Raw genomic sequence first — 23,071 nt, 5'->3', positions numbered from 1 at the left:
GATATATCGCCAAGAGTATTTTTTGGTATATTTTACTAAATTATTTTGTTACAGAGCTACAGTTTTGTTGTTTGTTTAGAGGAAGGAAACTCATTTATGTGACACATTTGACATTTTCACTGTTTTGATGATTAAAATGAGTGTGTTTCTTTGCACGACTTTGCACAAGAACTGATTTAAGAAAGATTTTTAGTATCAGAGCCATGATTTTTTATTGAAACATATCGAATTGGTTTGAAATATATCATATAAAATCAAAAGGGCACTGTATTGAGAAATATACCGTATCGTGGCCTATGTATCGTATCTGCAATTTCTTAATGATATCCAGCCCTAGTCTTTATCCTGTTTTGTTCTGAAAATGTGTGTAATAAGATTATTTACTGGACATGTTGGCCCAAACACCTTGTAATATTATTTTAGTTGTTCTGTAGTTACTTAAAATGATAAATAACAGTTATGAAAAACATTTGGATTACCGTACGCCATGTGTTGTGTGGAAATAAATTATAATTTTACTTTATTTAGTGAGATTATCGATTATCAGCAGATAAAGCCAAAGTATCGGCGTCAGTATTGGAACACAAAAAGCTGGATCAGTGCATCCCTACTAAACACCATATTCATAGAAAGGCCAAAGAGATGAAGTGTCTTGCCCAAGGACACAAAGACAGCAGGCACTGGAAGCTGGGATAAAACCTCCAATCGAACACCAACTACTGTGAGAACTACACAGTCCTTCAGAACATGTCTAGAACTCTGTCTCTTTGCTTTAAGCTATTTTGACGACTGACCTGAAATTTATTTAAAACAAGAACAGCAACCTAAAAAGTGCACTGTGTAATTTTTCTGGCAGAGGATCCATCAAATGCTTTGGCCATGGAGATGTTATTGCTTTCTCTGGAATGTTTCACAGTGTGGCATTAAAACAACCTATTCATGGAGACCAGATCAGACCAAGTTACAGGTCAGATCTGTGGAGAAGTGACCCCGCTCACAGTCAGAATGTCTGTTTTTCTTGATATTTTTGTGCTATTAAACCATCTGTAATTGAATAAACGTAAGGTAGAGCTGTTTAAAGTCATACTGTGGAACATTCCAGACAGAGCAATGACATTTTCGCATAAAAAAGCAGGTGACGGACTCAAACCAAAAAGTTACGTAGTGCACCTTTAAGTGTTATAGATCCGAATGACAACAAAAATATTAAAAACAAACTAAAACTGAGAATTTAATTGCACAATTTATATTTTAGAAATTGTTTTATAATATAGTCTGACTTGTCTTCCTCTGAGCACAGCATTGTCCTGAAATCACCCACAATACACCTGGGTAAGCTGAAGTCCTTACCTGCTTGCCCGGTGGCGATGCTGACCGCCGCAAACAGCCTCTGTGTTCGGCTCAGATCCGACACGCCGTTGACCGCCTCCACCTCCAGCGTGTAGTTGGCGTGTGCGAGCAGGTCCGTGATGCTGACGTACGTATCCACCAGGCCAGACTGACCGGGGAAGTAGCCCACGTTGGCGCCGCAGGGGACGCACTCTTCCGGCTCCCAGCTGCAGCGACGGCAAATGACCCTGTACGTGACGTCATTTCTGCCCCCTGTGTCCGCCGGCGGGCCCCACTCCAGGCTCACCGTGGTCTGGTTGATGTTGTAGACCAGGTTCTGAGGCGCAGATGGAGGTCCTGGAAGAGGTGGAGGCAAAAGAAATGGAAATTACATGAAGTGAAAGTGAACCAGTGGTGGATAAAATACGCAATTTTGTTACTTAAATATGCGTTGTGTAACTTTTCGTCAAACGCTTTTCTCCGTGGAGATGTTACTGCCTGGCCTGGAATGTTTCACAGTATGACATTAAATATTTCTATCTTCATGGACACCACACCAGATCAAGTTACAGGTCAGATCTGTGGAAAGGCAACCCCACTCATAACCAGAATGCTTGTTTTTATAGGTATTTTTGAGCTGTAAAAAAAACTGTATTTGAATAAATGCAAGCTGTACTGTGGAGCATAGTCATATCCATGTGGCATAGTGTACCTTTAAGTAAAAGTACAGGTTCAAGGTCAAAAACTCAAAAACTTAAGTAAAAGTACCTGTTTAAAAATATACTTCACGAGTACAAAGTAAAAGTATTTTGCAGAGCTTTTTAGAACGATTAAAGGATGAAATATAGTGCTTTTGATAAAGTATTAAGCTCACTTTAATTCCACTGATTTCTTGTTTTTTCATTTCAAAGTACTTTTTATTTTTCAGTCCAGATCTAAAATGTAGCGAAGTAGAAAGTATTTACTTAAAGATGCATTTTCTGGTGGAGGGTCTGTCACCTGCTTTTTTCTATGGACATGCCATTGCTCTGGAATGTTCCACAGTGTGACATTAAACAGCTCTACTTTACATTTATTCAATTACAGGTGGATTTATAGCTCAAAAATACTTAGAAAAACAGGCATTCTGACTGTGAGCAGGGTCTCCTCTCCACAGATCTGACTTGTAACTTGGTCTGGTTTGGTGTCGATGAAGATAGAAAGGTTTAATGCCATACTGTGAAACATTCCAGACAAAGAAATAACATCTCCACGGACAAAAAAACATTTGACAGATCTTGGCGCAAAGTACAGAGACCTAAAACTTGTACTTGAGTATTGTACTTTTACTTTTACAGAGCACACTGACTGCATCTGTGCGCTCACTATTCTCTGGGAAAGAAAAAAAAGAAAAGAAAAAGGAACACTATGGGACAAGCCAGCACCAGCCCCGAGCCAAATACTGACACTCAATTATAATAAGAATCAGGTCCGCGGAAAAGAGAGGCTACTCGGAAAAAGGAAGCTGGTACTGGCAGGTAGCAAGGTCAGAGGGAGAGCTGGGACAGAAGAATGGGCAGATTTTCAAAGGGGCCGTGTCAAGAGTACAATGCAGGTTTATAGACACTCATTAAAACCCAGGCAGCTCTGATCACATATATTACTTTTACTCTAATACACCAAATAATCTACAATCGAATCAATACAAGAGAAACGTACGCACAAATAAAGGCACTTTACTTAGTTCATTGGAATTAAAGGGCCCATAGTGCGCTATTTCCTGATCTCTAATCTGTTTTTTCATTCACAGATTCTCCAATTTTGTCTTAATTTGGTGGGATAATACGTATTGTAAATATAAATTATAGTTTTAGATGGATTAAGAAGCAGTTTGTTAAGAAAAGTTTAAAAATATGCAGGAAGTAGAGTTTAATCCAAGAATTAGTAGCAATTCCCACACTACAAACATATTTTTATGTCACTTTAAACCCAATTTCAACTAAATAAAGGTGTTTTGTTATATTTTTATTTGGCAAATATTAATTGCTGTGCACATTTTAGGAGTTTTGGCATAGTGTACAATATGGTTGCTAGGTAACAGCTAAGGGGAGGCTGCTGTCACTCCGGCCTTGGGGACAACAGATAAGGAATATTTCATCAAAATACTGTGTAATAATACAAAAAAAGAGCTTTGTTTTGTGTTTTGTTTTCGCTCCATTTAATATCGCTACGAATAACTCATTCAGTTCATTATAATGCACTTACAATAGCGTTCACCATCTGCTCTGCTCGACAAATGTTATTTATTTTAGTGCTGTTGTGCTTTAGGTGTTTTGCAATGTACAGTTTAGGGTTGGCAAATGTATTGAAAAAGAGATACTAATGGATGCTAAAGCTGGTATTGAAAGTACATACTCATTTGAGCAGGTATCGATACTAAAAAGTCACATTCACAGCAAACATGGTGATATAAAACAAAGTACTATGATACTATGAAAGTTGAAAATGAAAAAGCAATGTTTCTTCTATGGACCCATATTTTAAAAGTCACAAACCTTTGCGACCCACGTTAATAGACATGATTCATAAATCACAAAATGATGGATTTGACCATTACTGAACATTAATGAGGAAATGTTATTGTTGACTGAGTGATTGTGTCTCTCTGAACAATTAGTATTACTCAAGTTTTAAACAATGAAAAACATTGAACCAGCAATAAATTAAATGTAGCCCATTTCTTTTTCTTTTCAACATTCAATTGAACCAGTAACAGTTGAACAAAATAGTCAGTCAAATAATTACAAAAATAATCGAAATTATACAAAACGTGTATCTTTAACGTTTCAAAATTTCTAATGAGATAGGTGGTCCTGTCTGCGTTTTTGTAGCGCGTTCCAGTCCGGGGTGCAGGATCAGAGCGCAACACGCAGATCAGGAGCAGCATTCAGTCTGTTTCGGTGCTTTGTTATAGTTGTTTGTTATAGAAATACTGGCCCTACTGAGGACAAGACATTGAAGATATTGTATAAAATGACGATAATGACGAATTGTTCACAACTGCATATTATAGACCTACATGCACATCGTGACAAGGCGGCCCAACAAAAATCTCTTGAGAAGCACTTGAGAGTTGCGATCCAGTCTTAGAGAAACAGACAGAGTGGTTTCAGAATCAAGTCTATTCCTTAGTGGCAAAATACTTACACAGGCCCAAATAAAAATCTGTAACTCTAACTCTTTTTTTCCCTCTAGACATAAAAAAAACAACAACTATGAGAACCCACAAAGTTATTGCAATAGAAATGTATAAGTAAACAAAATTAAAAAGTGTGCCATTTTGAATCCTATTGTTTAAATACGACTCATTAACAGGCAGTATGGTTGGCCGGCCAGTGATTAATCTTCATTATGAGCACGCACGTGTATGAAAAAAGAATATACTAACACAATTCATCATTATGGTACAGTGAGGAGTACAGCAAGGGAACCTGAGAACCTACTGAGTCAGGCCAAACAAAACATACAGTTAAAGGTGCTCTGTGTAACGTTTCTGGTGGGGTCTGCCAAAAGCATGTCTCACCTATCGCCATAGTAATAAGCAGCTTACAGTAATATTTATCACTTCACTTAGTTCATTAGAATTAAGTGTTAAAAAGGTTAAAGGTCCTATATTACACAACATGTACACTTTGTTATAATAGTGTTAGCTCAGTAAAAACATATCTGGAGTTGTGTTTTGTTTCATTCACACATGTTTGAGTAAGTCTTTATTATTAGTCTGTGTACATCTCCAAAGCTTAAAATGCTCGGTTCCACTTTGTGATGTCATGAAGTAGTTTTCAAGTTAACAGCTCCTTTTACCTTTAGTTCAGTTGAGATTCACTGAAATGATATAATATATATCTATAATATGGTGGACCATCACAATATATCGAATTACAAGTCTCTTTGCTTAAATTAAGAGTTATGGTGCAGCAATAGCTAAAAAAAAGATAGAGGGAACTACATAGACCATGATCCTTTGCTCCATTTCAGTGTAGACTACATAAGAAATAAAAGTTCTAAGCACTTTTAAATCTTAGTTCTTTAGATTAAGTCTTGTCAAGGCATTTTAAGAGGGTAAAGTAACATATTAACAGTTTTATTAGCCTCCACAAAATATCACAATAAATATCGTACTGTGAGATTTATACCGTGAAAATATCGTATCGTGCCCACATTGTGCAGTCCCACTCCAACCTGCGCCTGCAAAGAATTGTAATTTTCATTCCCCCTCCTGCCCTCATCTGCGAGTTTGTACCGCTCCCACCCGCAAATCCCGCAAAATCGGGCACTCGCTTTCTTAAACTCTATCAAACACGGAGAAGCAGAAAGGAATTGCTTAAAATGTGTGCGAGATTAGATCAAATCCGCAAGTTTAGACTCGTGAAAATATCGTACAGAGAGATTTGAATATTGTTACATACCTAATTATGAGCCTCCCCACCATATCGTGATCTTTCCTACGATAAATATCATACCGTGTGGTTCATACTGTGACAATATCGTATCGTGAGACTTGGATATTGTTATACCCCTAAAAACAACATTAGAACATAGATCAGAAAGTAATGTAACAGAGGCCCGTTATAACCAGACAATGCTTTCAAATAATGTAAACATGGATCCTTGGATTAGCAGACCATGTTGTGATTCAGATGGTGCGGCGCTACAAGCATTCAGTCATGGTGCCAGTATTTACCAGAGGCTCCAGTGCTTAAAAACACAAGCGCTGCTGGCCACACAGAGCCAGACACAATATCTCATTAATGACAACTCAGGTCAGCACTGGGCACTTTCTTATCCAAGCTCGCTTATGGTTCAACTAACTGACACGCCATATGCTGTAAACCTGCCACTTAGCAGTAAGCACAAGGAAGAAATACAGTATGTCAACAGAAAATTCACAGCCAAACATCACTCTACAAAGTCACTGAATTTTAAGGTTAACATTTAAATCAGAAGCTAAAATATATATTTTTTCAGTTTTGGTGTTGTCCATTTGCAGATTTGTTTAGGCAATACTAATGTTGTCTTAATACTAAAATTTTAAGCTTGAATTTAATACTAAGGACTCAGATTGTAGGACTTTTTTGGCCTTATACTTGTGTAATCCCTCACTCACCCAGCTATTCAATAAAGGTTAATTTCTGTCTTGTGACTATGACTTCTTTAGTATTCATACGTGCTCGACTGACAATTTAGTTTCGATATTAGTTTTAGTATCAATTAGTCAGATTTTCGATACTTCTGACAACAATAGTGCAGGTAAAACAGCAAATTTACTTCCTCTTGAGAGCTCACATTACTAGATTTTCACTTCATGATGTCATAAATTGGTAATCCTGAATGTCTCCTCCTTAAATCTTCACTAGAATTGCCTTGATTATACAATACAGCTAATCAACAGCTATTGTTTTTGGCCTGATTTAAACTAGCTCATTCCGCAGTGCATTCGCAGGTGGAGCTGTTGCACTTTCTCCGGCGTTTCCTACCAAATCATACACATTATTCTTTTCACATAATACGAAATACCACTTCTAAAGGTTTCTAAAAGTAGTTTCAGACCTTTACCAACGCGATCCCCCTGCACGTACTTGAACTGGGTAAACGAAACAGTGTTGAACTTTACAGGTCCGAGCGGCCGAGCGGTCCGCTTATTTTTACGGGCTAATGTTTTACAGTGTATGCAGGCAGAGCAAATATAGCCAGTGATTCATGGGCTCTGACTCAGCCTGTTTACACGGCGCGGGTGCGAGTGTGAAAGCGCAGCTGTGATGGATACAACCAACCCAGACACACGGGGTCCGCATTCTCGGCATCCTCATCCCAAAATAATGCACCGTCCCGGGGTGTAGCCAGCAGATTTGTGCCCGTCTCTCTGGATCATAGAGGAGAGAGGATCTTAAAGTTGTGTTTTTTTAACATTTTATTTCTTGCTTGGACATAGTCAGGAGGTAATTCTATAACTGTACCTATAACAACCGATGTGTTATTTTGTTAAAGGTCTCATATTACTGTATTTTTCAGACTATAAGGCACACTTTAAAAAACAGGGGTTTTTGTTTTGTTTTGTTTGTTTTTTTAAGACTATATTTGACATACAATATTTTAACTATGTATTCTTATTATTATCTATGCTGCTGTTGACCTGGAGTGTAGTATTTCCTTTCTGTGTATTTTTTTTTATACTGAAATGACAAATAAATTCTGATTCTGAATCTGACTTAAAATTCTAAATTTTTTTCAGAAATTTTTTGTGCCCTTATATATTAATTCTGGTTGTACTTACCGACCATGAACCAATTTTATGGGGCACACGGCGCTCAAAAATCTGTCAAAATGTTTTAGTACAACTTTGGTAAGCTAAGAAGCCACACCGCTTGATGGACTGTTGGTCAGGAGCTTCCAGAGTAAGTCCGACAGAAGTCCAACAGAAGCTGACCGCATCAGCGCACAAGGAGCGAGCCGTTTTTCAGAGCTTATAGTTTATGCAAATTAGTCATGTGGTTTTAAGTTTCGTTTCTGTAAAATGTAAACAAATGTGTGTAAAGCTGCGTGAAACACATTATTACTCAATGTATATTTGAGTTCTCCTTGTAGGGGAAAAACAAAAAAAAAAAACTTAAATTATCCACCCACATTCACATTCATAATACACATTCACCAAGACAGGGAGGCAAAGCTGGGCGAATTACGCCACAGTCTGCCAGTGGATCGTGGATGTCTGGGATAAGGGATCAGTCTCAAGTGTCGTTCGTTTGTTTCACTTAATGCACCTTATTACACGAAACGTCTTATAGTCCGAAAAATATGGTACATACAATCAACTCTTGAGAGCTTTAAGCCACAATATAATGTTGTTACCTCCTCAAAAACAGACCTGGAGTTGTGTTTTGTTTCATTCCTACATGTTTGAGTAACCCTTTATTATTAGTCTGTCTACATCCCCAAAGCTCAAAATGCTTGGTTCCACCTAGTTTTCAAGTTAACAGCTACTTTTTACCTTTTGTTCGGTGGAGATGGGCAATTCTGGGTCTGAAATCATCCAAATGATTCTAGTGAAAGTGTATGGAGTTTAAAAACACAGTGAAGCACTTCCTTTATTACCATGACATCACAAGGTGGAACTGTGTGTTTTCCGTTTGAAAGAAGAACACCTAATCACCTCAATATGCTGTTTTTTTTTGTTAAACATGAGGATGTGATGAGGAAACAACATTATAACATAGATCAGAAAATAGCGTAATATGGGCCCTTGCGTATAAATTACCTCTGTATTTTGGATGGGGAGGTTTTCAATTTCAGAATTCACTGCTACTTCCTCCATTTCTGTACTTTTTTTCTCAACTTTTTCTCCCACAAACCACCAGTGGACTGATGTAAAACTATGATATATACTGACTGCAGTTTCAATCCCACCAAACCAAGCAGAATTAGAAAAACATGGAAAGCTGTCACACGCGCTTTAAGGCTTTAAAACGTCGTTACGATTTATGAGCTAGATTTGAGACTGGATTAGCATCGCGCCGTAGCTGCCATATACAAGCACTTGACACAAACTAGTTTCAGATTTCCAGTGCGCAGGACCACAGGCAGTTCCCCCTTTGGACCTGCGCGTAATGGCTCGCAGATTAGCGCACCTCATAAAAGTAGGGTGAACAAATGGCTGCAGTAATCTTTCAAACTTCAGACTGTTAGCCTTTACGATCCAGCTGTTGACATAAATAAACTCCCTCGAACGCAGTAAAAATTATATGACTTGTATTCTTTTGTTTATGAATGTTTTAAAAGTTACGTGTGCAAAACCAGAGGGGAATGGCGGATATCGTTAAACAGTGTGTTTTTTCTGATCTTTTGTGGATTGGCGTTTCATGTTTTAAGTGTCTTAAAGTAGAGTCATGTGAAATGAACGCAAGCGAAATGTCAGCGAGCGTGGTTTTATTTTCATTTTAAACGCTTGGTTGAAGTGTCTGACGCCCTCTTCTGGAAAAAGTCAACAGGAAGGATAGGTAAAATCCTCCAGTTAAGGTAATTGTGACAAAGACTATAGCTCAAGATCATGGAGATGGGTCCCCGGGTGCCCACTGCTCTTGACGGATTGCTCCAGTGGCCTTCAAATGCAGAGGACACATTTCAATACAGTATAGATTAGTGTCATACTCATGCTCAAGTTTTTTTGCAATCTTGGTCTTGTCTTGGACATGACCGCGACCTCCGTCTTGTCTCGGTCTTGAAGGCGCTTGGTCTCGAGGTCTGACACAGTGATAATATGGAGATAGATTTACAAAAACATTGATATATATGTGCCAAAATAACTGTGAAATACAAATAAATGTGGAACATTACAAAGATGGTTTTGATTTGGTCTAGATGGGCCGTGGTCTCGATCCTGTCTCAGTCTTGGCCTTTAAAAGTCTCCGTCTTGTCTTGATCTCAACCCTCAGAGGTCTTGGTCTTGTCTCGGTCTCAGAACCCTGTGGTCTTGGACAAGTCTTGGTCTCGATTAGTGCGGTCTTCAGTACAACACTAGTATACATGAATTGGTAACCGATATGTGTGACATGAGTGACATGAAACACAACTCCAGTTATCTTTTTGAAGAGTTAACAACTTATCTTAAAGCTCAAAAGGGTAATTTTGGACCCTAAAAACCTGTGAAATAAACCTTCTTTTCTGTTTCTCAGATCTAAATATTTTCATTTTTATCCAACTTCCCTCGGTACATTTTTCAAATCATATCTCCTTTAAAAATTGTCAAACATCGCGGCTCTTTCTTATGCATCTACGAGCGCCTGTCATTTTGAGCGGGTTCATTAGGACTACTTTTTGGCAGGCGTCGGCAGAGGGGGCATCCATATTCATGAGCGAGGGCTGAGAGGGGAGCGCAGAGATGAAAGCTGCACCTGTGAACCGCTCAAGTGGACACAACTATCTGAACATCGCCACAAGATTCCGACCAACAGGCTACAACAGATACAACCTGCTGGAGGAGGAGAAGTGCCACATCCAAACAGACCACTCAGATCGGTGTATGTGGGGAACACTGTAGCGGGGTACTGAGCAACAAAAGTAAATATCACGCAAAAAGATTTGAGTTATTAAAATGAAAGAATTAAGACTATTGTGTAGGGGTGTAACGATATCCAAGTCTCATGATACGATATCGTTACGGTATGAACTTCATGGTACGAAACTTATTGCGATATCGGGGGAAAGCTCACAATATGGTGGGGAGCCTCATGATTAGGGATGTAACAATATCTAAATCTCTCAGCATGATATTTTCACGATACACCTCACAGTACAATATTTATTACAATATTTTGTGGAGGCTATCAAAATTGTTAATATGCTACTTTTTGATCTTAAAATGCCTTGACAAGACTTAATCCAAAGAACTAAGACTTAAAAGTGCTTAGAACTGTTATTTCTTCTTGTAGTCTGCACTGAAATGGAGCAAAGGATCATGGTCTATGTAGTTCCCTCTGTGTTTTTAAGCTATTCCTGCACCATAACTCTTAATTTAAGCAAAGAGACTTGTAATTCGATATATTGTGAAGGTCCACGACATTGTGAGAACTTTGATGATACGATATCATGATATTTCAGTTATTGTTACATCTCTAGTATTGTGTTAAAGGTTCCATATGAAATCAACACACACATTTGCAGTGAAGGTGAACTATGTCACTTTTTGGTTAGGGGTCCTTCACTTGCTTGTTTCTTCGGATATGTCATTGCTCTGCCTGGAATGTTCCACACATTAAGCTTTACTTCACATTTATTCAATTACAAGTGGTTTTATAGCTCAAAAATACCTAGAAAAACAGGCATTCTGACTGTGAGCGGGGTCGACTTTCCACAGATCTGACCTGTAACTTGGTCTGGTTTGGTCTCCATGAAGATAGAAAGGTTTAATGCCATACTGTGAAACATTCCAAACAAAGCAATAACATCTCCATGGAGAAAATCATTTGACGAACCTTCCACCAAAAAAGATACACAATGCATCTTAAAATTTTTGTAGTCTGGATTTATTAGTTTGCACCGTTTCATAAAATATTTGGCTTTCCATGTACAAATAAAAATAAAAAATCCAGCTACTCCAGGATTCAAAAATAAATAATCTAACATATATACAAATATAGACAACCTCTTCCTTTTCTATAAGACCAGATAAGGACAGTTCTTATTAGCAGAACAAATATGAAATTGCTGGTCAGACCTCCAGTCCCTTGAGAGAGCTGGGGTCCTTGTAGCGGCGAGTGGTGCTAACATCTCATTTGCCTGTAGCACTCGGGTTGGTCCCAGGTGCTGCGGATCAAAGTGGGCGATTGTTGGCAGTGGAGGTGATGGGAGATGAGATGAGTGCCACCTCCTCCTGTCTGACCCCGGCCCTGTCAATGCTGCGACGCCTGTCTAGCGCCGAACAACCTAATGCATCATCTGCTAGATTGCTATTAATGTTATATCGAAATTCTATGGCGGTACGGCTTGGCATGGAAAAAGAGGGTGTGATCCAAGAGGACAATACAGTGGACGGTCCAAAAACTTCTTTTTTTTTTTTTTACAGTCAGGGGTGGTGATTTTCTGTGAATTTGTGTTCTAGCAACATCTATTAAAGTGAATATATTACTCAAAACTGACTCTTTTGAGCTTTAAGATGTGTTATAATGTTGTTACCGCATCAAAAACATAGCTGGAGTTGTGTTTTGTTTCATTCACGTGTCTTAGTAAACATTTATTACTAGTCTGTCTAAATCTCCAAAGCTCAAAATGCTCTGTTCCACCTTGTGATGTCATGAAGCGTAGTTTTCAAGTTAAGTTTTCAATAGACATTTACCTTTAATTGAATAAAGAGAGGTAATTCCAGGACTGAAATCATCCAAATGATTCTAGTGAGGGTGTATTAAGTTTAAAAACACAACGGAGCATTTCCTGTTTTACCACATGACATCACAAGGTGGAACAGAGTGTTTTCTGTGTGAGAGATGAACTCGACTCAAATATGCAGGGTTTGTGTGTGAAACATGTGTGAATGAAACAAAACACAACTCCAGTTATGTTTTTGATGAGGTAACGTCATTATAACAGATCAGAAAGTACCGTAATACAGGCCCTTTAAAATGACAGATGGGAATACATACAAAAGAACTGCCATTAAAGGTACGCCATGGAACTTTCCTGGTTTAAGATCTGCAACCTGCTTGTCTCCATGGAGATGTTAATGCTTTGCCTGGAATGTTCAACAATATGGCATTTTAGGCTATGTTTATATGCTGGTGGTCTGAACAGAAGACGCAAAAGTGGCGTCGCATCTTCACTTTTTATTCCACGTTTAGACGAGCGTTTTAGGGAGGGGAGCAGCTTGCATACAGTGACGCAAAAGTGTGTGGAATTCAACTGGGTATGCATGTCAGGTGGCTAGGTGATGACACTAGGTGGTGATGTATGTGATGTAAATGCGTGAGCACATGTGACCAGAGTTTTGCGTCTTGGGCAGTGTAGACGGAAATACTACGGCAAAGCTTAATCAACTTTTCTACTCTGGAGGGTGGTTTCAGATTTTTGAGTTTTTAAGCCACAAAAACGCCGTCACCGTCTAAACGAAAGGCACTTCCAATAAAATATGTAGTGGTTTTTACTCGCAAGCGTTCTCATATAAATAGGCCCTAACTTGTTTTTTCAAGGTATTTGAGAATGTTAACTTAAACATTTCTTGTTGAGTGGTTTCCAAACTTTGAACAGGCAGAAGTCTTGGGGCGTTTAGTTGGAAAATATATGTTGACTGCTATAATGGGAGAACTGAATTGGGAAAACAGATACAGTATTATTCCATGCAGCATAAACGCTGTGGTGAAATCATTTGGAAAATTCTGCGGAGAAGTGGGTCATACAGTCAGGTCTAAAAGAACAGCTCATTTGAATCATGTTATGTACGCACATGTAAGTAAGAATTTTGCTGAGTATGGATGTAACAGTATATCCTATAAGGCCTGGTATGGCAGCTAAAACATCTTCAAAATGTAAACTAAACAAATCTCTTCTTAAGCTGTTGACCATCCAAACTATTCACCATGATGAGTGTTTTGGAGTTTTGCCATCACAGTGAAGCATACAACAACTGGCATGCTAACTGTGCACTTATAAAATGCATTATAATTAGATGCAGATAGTCTACAGTGGACTTATTCTGTCTTCAAGAGCTGCTAATACAATATATCTGTACCTGGGGAAAGACACATATTGCTCAAATACATTAAGAAATTGAGTAGAGGCCCTTTAATGTAGTTACTCATCCTCTGGCATTGTCGTTAAATCAAATCTTTATGTCCACGATTTAGAGTTGTTACTCAAATTTCAAACTCTTTTTAGACAATAGAAAGTAATTTCCAATACCCAAGAAATGTAGTCTCTTCAAAATTCCCATGTGGTCTTGTACTAATTGTGATCAGAACCTAAAACTATTCAGGATAGGTCCAGTTTTGTTTTGTTTTTAGTAATATTTTCAGTATCAATACTTGTCCACATCAATATCTAGTTTTAATAACAGTTTTGGTATCAATTAGTACTATTACTTTTGACAACCCTACCAATATTTTACTTGTAAAGTATTGGAAAAACATGTAAATATATCATGTGACCGGGAAGGACGGGCTCTTCTCTGTGATTCACTGATTAACTTTGTGGTTGGGGCTCCATCACCTGTTTGTTTCTATGAATATGTCATCACTATGCCTGGAATGTTCCACAGTGTGACATTAAACATCTCTACATAAGGCTGTGCAATTAACTGAATTTTGATTGCGATTTTGATTTGTGTGTTGAACGATCTCCAGAAATGATAAAGTTTAACAAAGTTTATTTTGGGATATTTTTTATATAAACAAATATATTTATTTTATTTTTTAAATCTAGAGATTGTAGAACAGATGACAGACAGATACATTTATGTTTTTCTATGCTTTATTTCATGTTCAAGTATATTTTATTCATTTTATGTTTTATACATCGCAAAACTGCTCTAAGGTTCATCTTTGCTGCCTATATTTATTTTCAATTTGAAAGTTTTATAATATATTATAATTTTTATATACAGTTTTATAACAAATAACAAAGTGAAATGCTGAATAAATGCATCATGTAACTAAAAAAATAATCATGATTTCAATATTTACCAAAATAATCATGATACATTCTTTTCCCCATAATCTCTACCTTCCATTATTCAGTTGCAGGTGGATTTACAAGTCGTGAATATCGAGAAAAACAGGCATTCTGACTGTGATTGGGGTCGCCTCTCCATAGATCTGACCTGTAATTTGCTCTGGTTTGGTCTCCATGAAAATAAAAAGGTTTAATGCCATACTGTGAAACATTCCAGACAAAGCAAAGTCATCTCCATGTTAAAAAGCATTTGACGAACCCTTCGCCATTAAGATACACAATGCGCCTTTACATTTTTGTAGTTTGGATTTATTAGTTTGCACCATTTTATAAAATATTTGGCTTTACAAGTACAAATGAAAATCAAAACTGGCTTCTCCAGGACTAAAACTAAACAATCTAACATATAAACAACTATAGACAACTTCTGAATCATCTAAGCTTTTGACGGACCCTCCACTAGAAACACAGGTTACACACACTTTTATTTACTTATTTACACGCTCTTACTTGATTTGATTGTTTTAGAACTTGTGAGACTAAGCATTTGACCGGTGAATTGGATTGAAACTTGTGAATCTCCAACTTTATTCCCAACATTACTATAGCATATCCATATTGTCAAACCTATTGTCAAGGCAGCTGTAGTAAAACCACATTCTACTCGCTCCGGTCTGAACCCGAGTCCCCTTTCTCCTGCCCCCGTCTGCCTGTCTCCTGCCCGCTCATCCCTGCAGCTCCGCACTCGTCTCTCCCTTCCTCTAGTGCACTTTTCCGCTCCCTCCGTCCCCCCCTTCCCCCCTCTTTTCCACACACAAACACTCACACACACAGAGCCCCATAGTACGTCTTATCTCCCTCTCCTCTCCTCCTCCTCCTCCTCCACCTCTCCCTCCCTCCTCCCAGTTTCATTTCACGGATTAGTCTGGCCCGAGCCCCACAGCTTCCAACGTCTCAATCACTCCCGGTTCAGTGAGGGAATGCGGTTGCGATTAAGTATTCAATATATGCACGCGCACTTTGTTTCGTGATGAAAAAAATATTTATTGTTATGTAAGGGCGCTTCTTACACCATCCCGACACCAGTTGTAATTTCACGGGCTAAATCGCAGTTTTACTATTCCTGTCATGTAATGGGGCTTTTCCATCTCATCTCGACAATAATAGTCTTTGTTGATGCTGTGAGTTTGGAAAATTCTTGGATCTTTTTCGCTATTGCCTTCACACTGGAGTATTTATTGCAAAATTGTGGGGAGGTTAACAGTGTTGTTGAAAATGCCTGGAACTTCAGTGGTTTCAATATGCCGTCTTTCCGAAGCAATAAAAGGCTGTTGTCGCCGCTGAAGCGAAGCAAAGGATCATGGTCTTTGTAGTTGTCTTTTGTAGTATGGCAGCCACTCGAAAAAGAGTTTCTTTTCAGGCTCAGGGGCTCACAAGTACTGTAGATCTGTAAAAGTTTTGATTTTGCAATATCGTAGAATTGTATTGTTAAAAGTATCAAAAATCAGACGCTAATTGACACTTAAAGTAGTATCGAAACTAGATACTCATTGGAGCAGGTATGGATACTCAAAAAGTCACATTCACAGTACAGAAATTAACCTTGAATAGCTACAGAAAGACCTTAAGCTGTATCAGAACAAGTATAAGAGCACACAGACTATTACACGCCCCCCTGGACCACTATGGAATTTACCTGGATGACTGACTGATTACACAGATATAAGGCTACATGATAATATAAGTACTTTTTTGTAATGTTGAAAATCACATTTTTTGACATTACGGTTTGCAAGAACCCCGGAAGTTGTAGACCGCGCACCGGCCAATCAGCGAAAAGCTGTGAAGCCTTGACGCCAAACTCAAGCGCCTGTCTAGGTCCCTTTTGTGGTACAGCACAACAGTAAACAAAGAAGTTGAGTTGGATGGAGATGAAGACATACATTCTGTGTTGGCAACGATTCCTGAGATCAAGGATTTAAAGCCGGAACAAAGAGAATGTTTGGTGAATTTTATCAAGGAGAAAGATGTTAATGCTCTTCTTCCTACAGGATTTGGCGCATTTCATACGTCATGACCAAATTGCAGCAATTGGTTAAATAAAAAAAGGAAACGCCTACTGTCAAGAGAACGAATCCTAACGCTGCGAGGTCAGATGGTTTCCACAAAGTGAAACCTAGTCCGTTATAAACAAAGAAATAATCTGTATACTAGATATGGGACAATTTGCAACTAAAGTTAATACTATAATAGACTTACACTACACTATAATTCTTTTAGAGTGTTATGGAAATATAAAGCTATAGCTATACATGTAAAACACATGTTCTATTATGAATAAGTTTGTATTTATATTACAGTACTATGTACTTATAATTTAAAACAAGAAGAGAACATCAAGGGTAAGTGTCTTTATCTACACAATGGTGATATAATGTTGACTGTATTTGTTGGCGATTATAAAATACAGAATATACCTCAAATGATTCTTGCCTTGCTTTTATATTGTGATTGGCTATTGTTGTCTGTCCCATCCCTACCTGTATCAAAAGTAATTATGTTGTGGCTGTGATCAAACGATACTGTGTGATACCGAACCAACCCACATGCAAGAACCACAACATCAAAATCTACTACGCAAGATTTGAAATATAAAGCCTCAAAGTGGCAGATATCATGAGTTCGCCATCTGGAATTGCCTGTGAATGAAAGAAAACACAAGTCCAAGTATGTTTTTGAGGAGGTAACAACATTATAACATGGCTTAAATATCACTAGAGTCAAATTTGCGTAATACAGGACCTTTAACAATGCTATACTGAAATAAAACCATATACTGCAGGATATATGAATACAATACATTCAATAATCTCCTATCACGGACAGTATGGGGGTCTGATCATTTTAGGTTGTGTTTCAAAGCCTGCGCAGAGTTGTGAGACCTGGCTAAATCCAAGCTTAGCCACAAGAATCCTCCGCTTATCTGAGCCGAGGGGAGCTCCGAGCGCAAGGGCCCTGTCTGCCTATTAGCCACTGTGCTTTAATTGGAGAGGAGAGGGGAGGGGGCCGGGGCTATTCAAATGGTCTGTATGAGGTAATCCGCTCTCTACAAATGCGTAGAGTGACCCGCTGACCCCGACCGTAATGATGTGGCTACGGCGAGACCAATGGGAAAAAAAAGAGAAGAAGAAGAAGGATAGAGGAGGTTTTGTGGTTTGAAGGTTCGCTGCAAAACAGGGATAAATGTGTAAATTGAAATGAGTTAAGACTGATTGGATTTTAATCTGGTTTAATCTTACTAATAATCAATGACTAGTTCGGGGGCTTTTCATTGAGAGGTGGACAGCTAATTCTCTGTCTGTATAAGTGTGGAGTTTGGAGCAGAGGTCAAATTTTGGAGGACGAAATTTGACTATTTTTGTGTTAAATCAGGGGTGTCTGAACTTTTTTCATCAAGGGCCACGTATCTAAACACAGAGGAAGCAGAGGACTGGTCCAGGGTTGTAAACTGGAGCTCAATAGACTGAAGAATTGAAATATGTGCATGTTTAACATGTCAGAATGCGCCATCAGTCCTTAAAACCACACACTAAATATTAAATAAAGCTTTATCAAGGTAGATTTTCAAAAACCTTGCAGTAAAAATCTCATTTAATTGGCCATAGTTTGGGCATGCCTGTGTTAAATGTAATAATAAACACAGTATGCGCAGTAAAATTGAATTGAAGGCCTAACTAACCTTGATTTGAGTAGTATTTGAAGTTTGATTTGCTAGTGTGTTTCATCTTATAACATGCTTCACCAAGACAAAATCTGTTTTTAGTAGACCAGGTCTAAACCAGAACTAAAATAAAACTAAAGTATATGTCTTACTAGGTTCTTTTTTCAGACCAAGATTTTGTTTTCATACCTGGCAGTTTCCTCAGAGTGGTCACATGATGTTGCTGTGACATTTTCGGTCACTTGATTTATACAGGTTTTGGCATAAACGCAATGTCATATATGAAATACCCTGCATGTCCTGCAATAAAACATACATCGGGGAAACAGGGAGGGGGTTCAGTACACGAAAAAAAGGAACATAGGACAGAAAGCAAGAAGGAAACAGCGAAGGCGAAACACAAAAAGCAGAACAGGGACAACTCGAATCGGCCTTTTCTGACCACTGTAAAAGAGAGAACCACATTATGGAATGGAACGGAGCAAACATCACTGGGACAGAGGAAAACAAACACCGTCGTTGGATTAAAGTGGCAATCGAAATACGGAAACGTGCCCATAGGACTATAAACTGGGACGAGGGGGCTTTTTTACTCTCACGCACCTGGAATACTGTCCTGAGGAAGTCGTCCTGCATCCAGCGGTAGGAAGACAGTGCCAAAACCTGTTTAAATCAGCTGAGCAAAATGTCACAGCAACGTCACATGACCACTCTGAGGAAGACCGCTAGTGAGCAGTCAAAACTGTCAGGTATGAAAACAAACTCTTGGTCTGAAAAAAGAACCTAATATCAGAAGACCAAATGAACCTGATTGGACCAAAACTAAAGCAGACCTGAACTGGGCCAAATGCATGACTTAACAGAATTCAAACCAGGGTTAAATCAATGCCCAACTCAAGCATAAAGCAGGACTGTAGCATAAATAAATGGAATGTCATCTGGTTGAAATAAAAGAACCACTGTAAAACTGGTTCCTAAAATACTGGAGTTGGTGTAAGGTTTGTGGTTCAATCTGGGTTTCAACCTGTGCATATTGCTCCTGTGTCCTCGGGCAAGACATTTAACCTGCCTTGCACTGCACCATCAATATACTGTAAGTGCACAATTAGAATAGTTAATACTCAAAGAGCTTAAATATCCAGTGGAAGTGTGAAATCACTATATAAATGTTACCAAGCGATTTCCATGAACTTTCTGAATTAAAATAAAAAAAAAAGACCATATTGTCACCTGCCTGAAACACCTCAAATCAAGTCAAACTATTGAGGTCGAAAAGGCATTAAACTTGTCAAGGCGACTCAAATCAAGATTCATATTTTTAATTCCAGTCTCTTTAACTAACGTCGCCATAACTTTTTTTACGGCGCTCTTGGCTGCCACCGCCGCTGCCGTGGCAATAACCAAATTTTCAACACTACTTCAATACTACACTGGGTTCAATATTGGATTTGCTACTCGTGAAAAATGTGTGCTGCAAGCTAAAATTCCACTTGAGTCGCATCTCTGGAGAGAAGTGGACAGGAATAAAACATAGCAGAGGAGAAGCGCCAAGGCAGCATAAGGACAATATAATAGAGCGCTAGCGACGCAGCTGCTAATGCTACAGCCCAGATTTATGCAGGAAATATACACAAAAGAGAGGACGCTTTTGCATAATCCCACAGGACTTACAGAGCCACTCGTATCTGCCAAACATCCTGAGGTGCAACAATGACATTTGTAGATAATTCATGGTGCTCGTTTTCTAATTCATGTGAGAAGAGATGTTAACATTATAGCCATTATGGGCCAAGGGCAGATACCAGCGTGGATTTTTCAGTAGCTCTGTTCAGTCTGTAAATTATACATACAACATGTAAATTATGTAACTCTATGAATAAATGGCTTTTGTGATAGTAATTCTAGCGCACTAATTGATTTGAATTGGGCTCCTCGAGTGATCTAGCATTGATACATGTACAGTGATGGGAAGAATACGTTGAAAATGTATTTAGTTACAGAATACTGCATGGATACTGCATTAAAATGTATTTTGTAATGTATTCTGATGCACAGGGTTGCATTAAATTATAGAGTAAAAACGTAACATAAGATTAAAAACTGCTTTATATTTGTTTCACCATTTGTCATGCATTTATTAATCTCTGGAAAAATCACACATAAACGCACCACAAGAGCTGTGTTTTTATATTTTTTCTCACTTCTTAAATAGTTTGAAGCCTAAATTAAGTGATCAAGCACCGACATGTGTTCCTTTGATTTCAGAAAAGCAACTGCATTCTGGATACCACCAAATAAAATAGTAACTCTACCAGAATACAGTTACTCAAACTAGTATTCAGAATATTTACATGTATTCACTTACTTTCCTACACTGTGCATGCACATAGTAAAAGAAAACCTACTTGCTAATGAAACTAAGTAAATAAATAAATCAATAAGTATTATGTCCCAGTGGTAAAATAAAACAATTTTTAAATGTCAGTTCAATTTCAATTCAGTGTATTTTTCTATATTTCAAAATCACAGGAGCAGTCGCCTCTCAGGGCTGAACAAACTTCTTTTAAGCAAATACACATTTCCATGCAAAGTATCATCTTAAGATATTTCTGTGCAGAATCTGAATAGCTGAGTCTGTCTTTGTGCCATTACCATGCACAATGATTGTGTGGTAGATCTTGGTCAGTTCTCTCCTCTCTGGTCAGACCCAGGCCTGCATGAGCCCAGATGCTGTCCTCCTTTACACACAGTGACCACCTGACCCTCTTTAGGCGGTCCTGCACAGACTTTTAGATCTGCGTCCCTCGTTCCACTTAGTTAGAGAATGTCCCACTTTTTTATTGATGCCACCTGAATATGAAACGTGAAATTGACTTAGAAAACATGATATCATATTTTTATTGCAAAGGAAAAAACTTCCTTGGTAAACATGGTTGTTATATGTTGGCATCTACTATAGATATTCCAGTGCATTCCAATTGATAACAACAAAACATAACGTGGCATTACTGAATTTACCATCTATAAGCTTAAACTCCATTCCTCCATGCCCTACCACATTCAACAACTGTCCTTCTTTTGTACAGTTTAAGGTGGTCACTCACTGTCGTGTGTAAGACACAGCGTACATTATGTAGCCTGTAGTGACAGTCCATCTCCCTGAGCCCTCTCGCTCCCTGCTCGGCTCAGTTCAGTCCCTGAGTTGAGTCCCTGATGCTGTCTCTCAGTACAGTCCCTGGTGCAGTCCTTCAGTACAGTTCCTGTGACAGCAGGACTTGTTGAGGTGGCACATTTCTTTGGGGGTCAGGGGGTCCGGAGCAGGGCCCTCTTCACTACAGCAGCTCACAGCTGTTGTGTGATTGATGGCCGGTTCCCGAGCTGTCAGCGGCTCTGCTTTCTGCCAGGACTCCAGAGGCCGGCCTCTGAATCTATATTTCATCTCCCTCTAAACTTTGCATAAGTCCAGCCTGGACAAACAAAAACAAGAGTGTCTTTTACATTATCAGAGCAGCTCTCTCCTCTAAGTGACAGGAGAGGAAGGAACTATATTATACTCAAGTTTATTATATTCTACAAATGCCAATAATATTTAATACAGACACAGGCAGCTCAAATTATAAACAGACACTCTATAAGCAGAAAATCACCAATACCTGTGGCTATTTCAAACAACAAGAAAAACACGAGCCACCAGCTAAGGCATAGATTTTTGTCCATTGAATGAAATAATGAAATAAGTCCTGAAATACACAACAACAAAAACAACCTGATTATTTTTACATCCATACAAACTAGAGATTACTTCTGACAAAAACACGTTGATTAGTAGAAGATAAATATTGATGTCATCTGTAACTTGTAACTTCTTTTCAGTTTCCTTTGCACTTTTCGCCTCTCAAATCCTCTCCAGCACACTCTTAATCTTGAGCAGCCAGGGATCCATCTCAGTGTTTTGCTAAAGCCTACAATATGTGCGCTTAAAAAACCCCATTGAAAAAAGTGTCAATCAAGCTATTTATTCAGCCTAGGCAAATTCATTTTCAATTACATTCAGCCCGGCTCTGCACACGACTCGAAAAGGGAAAACCAGAGCTGCCATTGGTCACACAGACTTAATCCAGGGCTGAATGAGCGGATGCACGTACAGAGGAGCCGGGCTGATTGAGGAGGTGGAAGCTATTCATACGAGTTAAAAATACATATTTACATATTACCATATAGGGGTCATCAAGTAGAGACCCCCAGTTAATGAGAAAGAATAATGCGAAAGTGCGGATTGGGCAAGTTGGGTAATTACTCCGCAACTTTGGCCAAGGTGATGTGGAGGGAGCAGCCAGAGGACGCCAGGAGAGGGGTGGGCTTGGATCCAGGAGGGGGAGCTCTTCGGCTGGTTAGAGCGGTGAGTGATGGGGCTGTCTGGAGGAACAGGATCTGAATGGCTGCCTGTTGCCGAAATGAACCGCGCGCTCTCTGGTTTGTGGTCACTGGCTGCGCTCGCATTTGCTTACTTCTGTCAGAGCTGTTAGACGAGAGGGAGCTCCGAGGCGGTTCTTTGAGGTGATGTGGAAGATCCGGTCATATCGGCGAAACACAAGTGTGCGTCGTGATTTTGATTTCGTAGCTCACAGTCGGGGGTTGGATTAAAGACCCATATTACCCTATTTTCTGATCTGTGTTATAATGTTGTTTCCTCATCGCGACACCTGGAGTGGGGCTTTGGGAATGAAACAAAACACAACTCACGGGTATGCTCACAGGACTCAATTTTGTGTCATATAGGACCTTTAAATATCTGTATTTATAGGTCCCATTTGTAGTACGTTTATACGA

At 38.9% G+C, this 23,071-nt stretch overlaps 1 protein-coding gene across 3 annotated transcripts in view; it reads right to left on the bottom strand.

Annotated features, from left to right (window-relative positions):
- Nucleotides 1-23,071, bottom strand: part of epha7 (eph receptor A7) — a 182,483-nt gene that overhangs the window by 103,077 nt on the left and 56,335 nt on the right. For all 3 annotated transcript variants that reach the window (XM_020939270.2, XM_055149206.1, XM_055149207.1), the window contains one exon: nucleotides 1,351-1,686. In XM_020939270.2, the coding sequence (XP_020794929.2) occupies nucleotides 1,351-1,686 (336 nt within the window). The remainder of the gene's footprint in view (nucleotides 1-1,350; nucleotides 1,687-23,071) is intronic.

The sequence above is a fragment of the Boleophthalmus pectinirostris genome, unplaced genomic scaffold (assembly GCF_026225935.1).
Source record: "Boleophthalmus pectinirostris isolate CB_2022bp ecotype Guang Dong unplaced genomic scaffold, ASM2622593v1 HiC_scaffold_13, whole genome shotgun sequence".
NCBI classification, from domain to species: Eukaryota; Metazoa; Chordata; class Actinopteri; order Gobiiformes; family Gobiidae; genus Boleophthalmus; species Boleophthalmus pectinirostris.
This window is presented reverse-complemented; position numbering and strand designations above follow the sequence as displayed.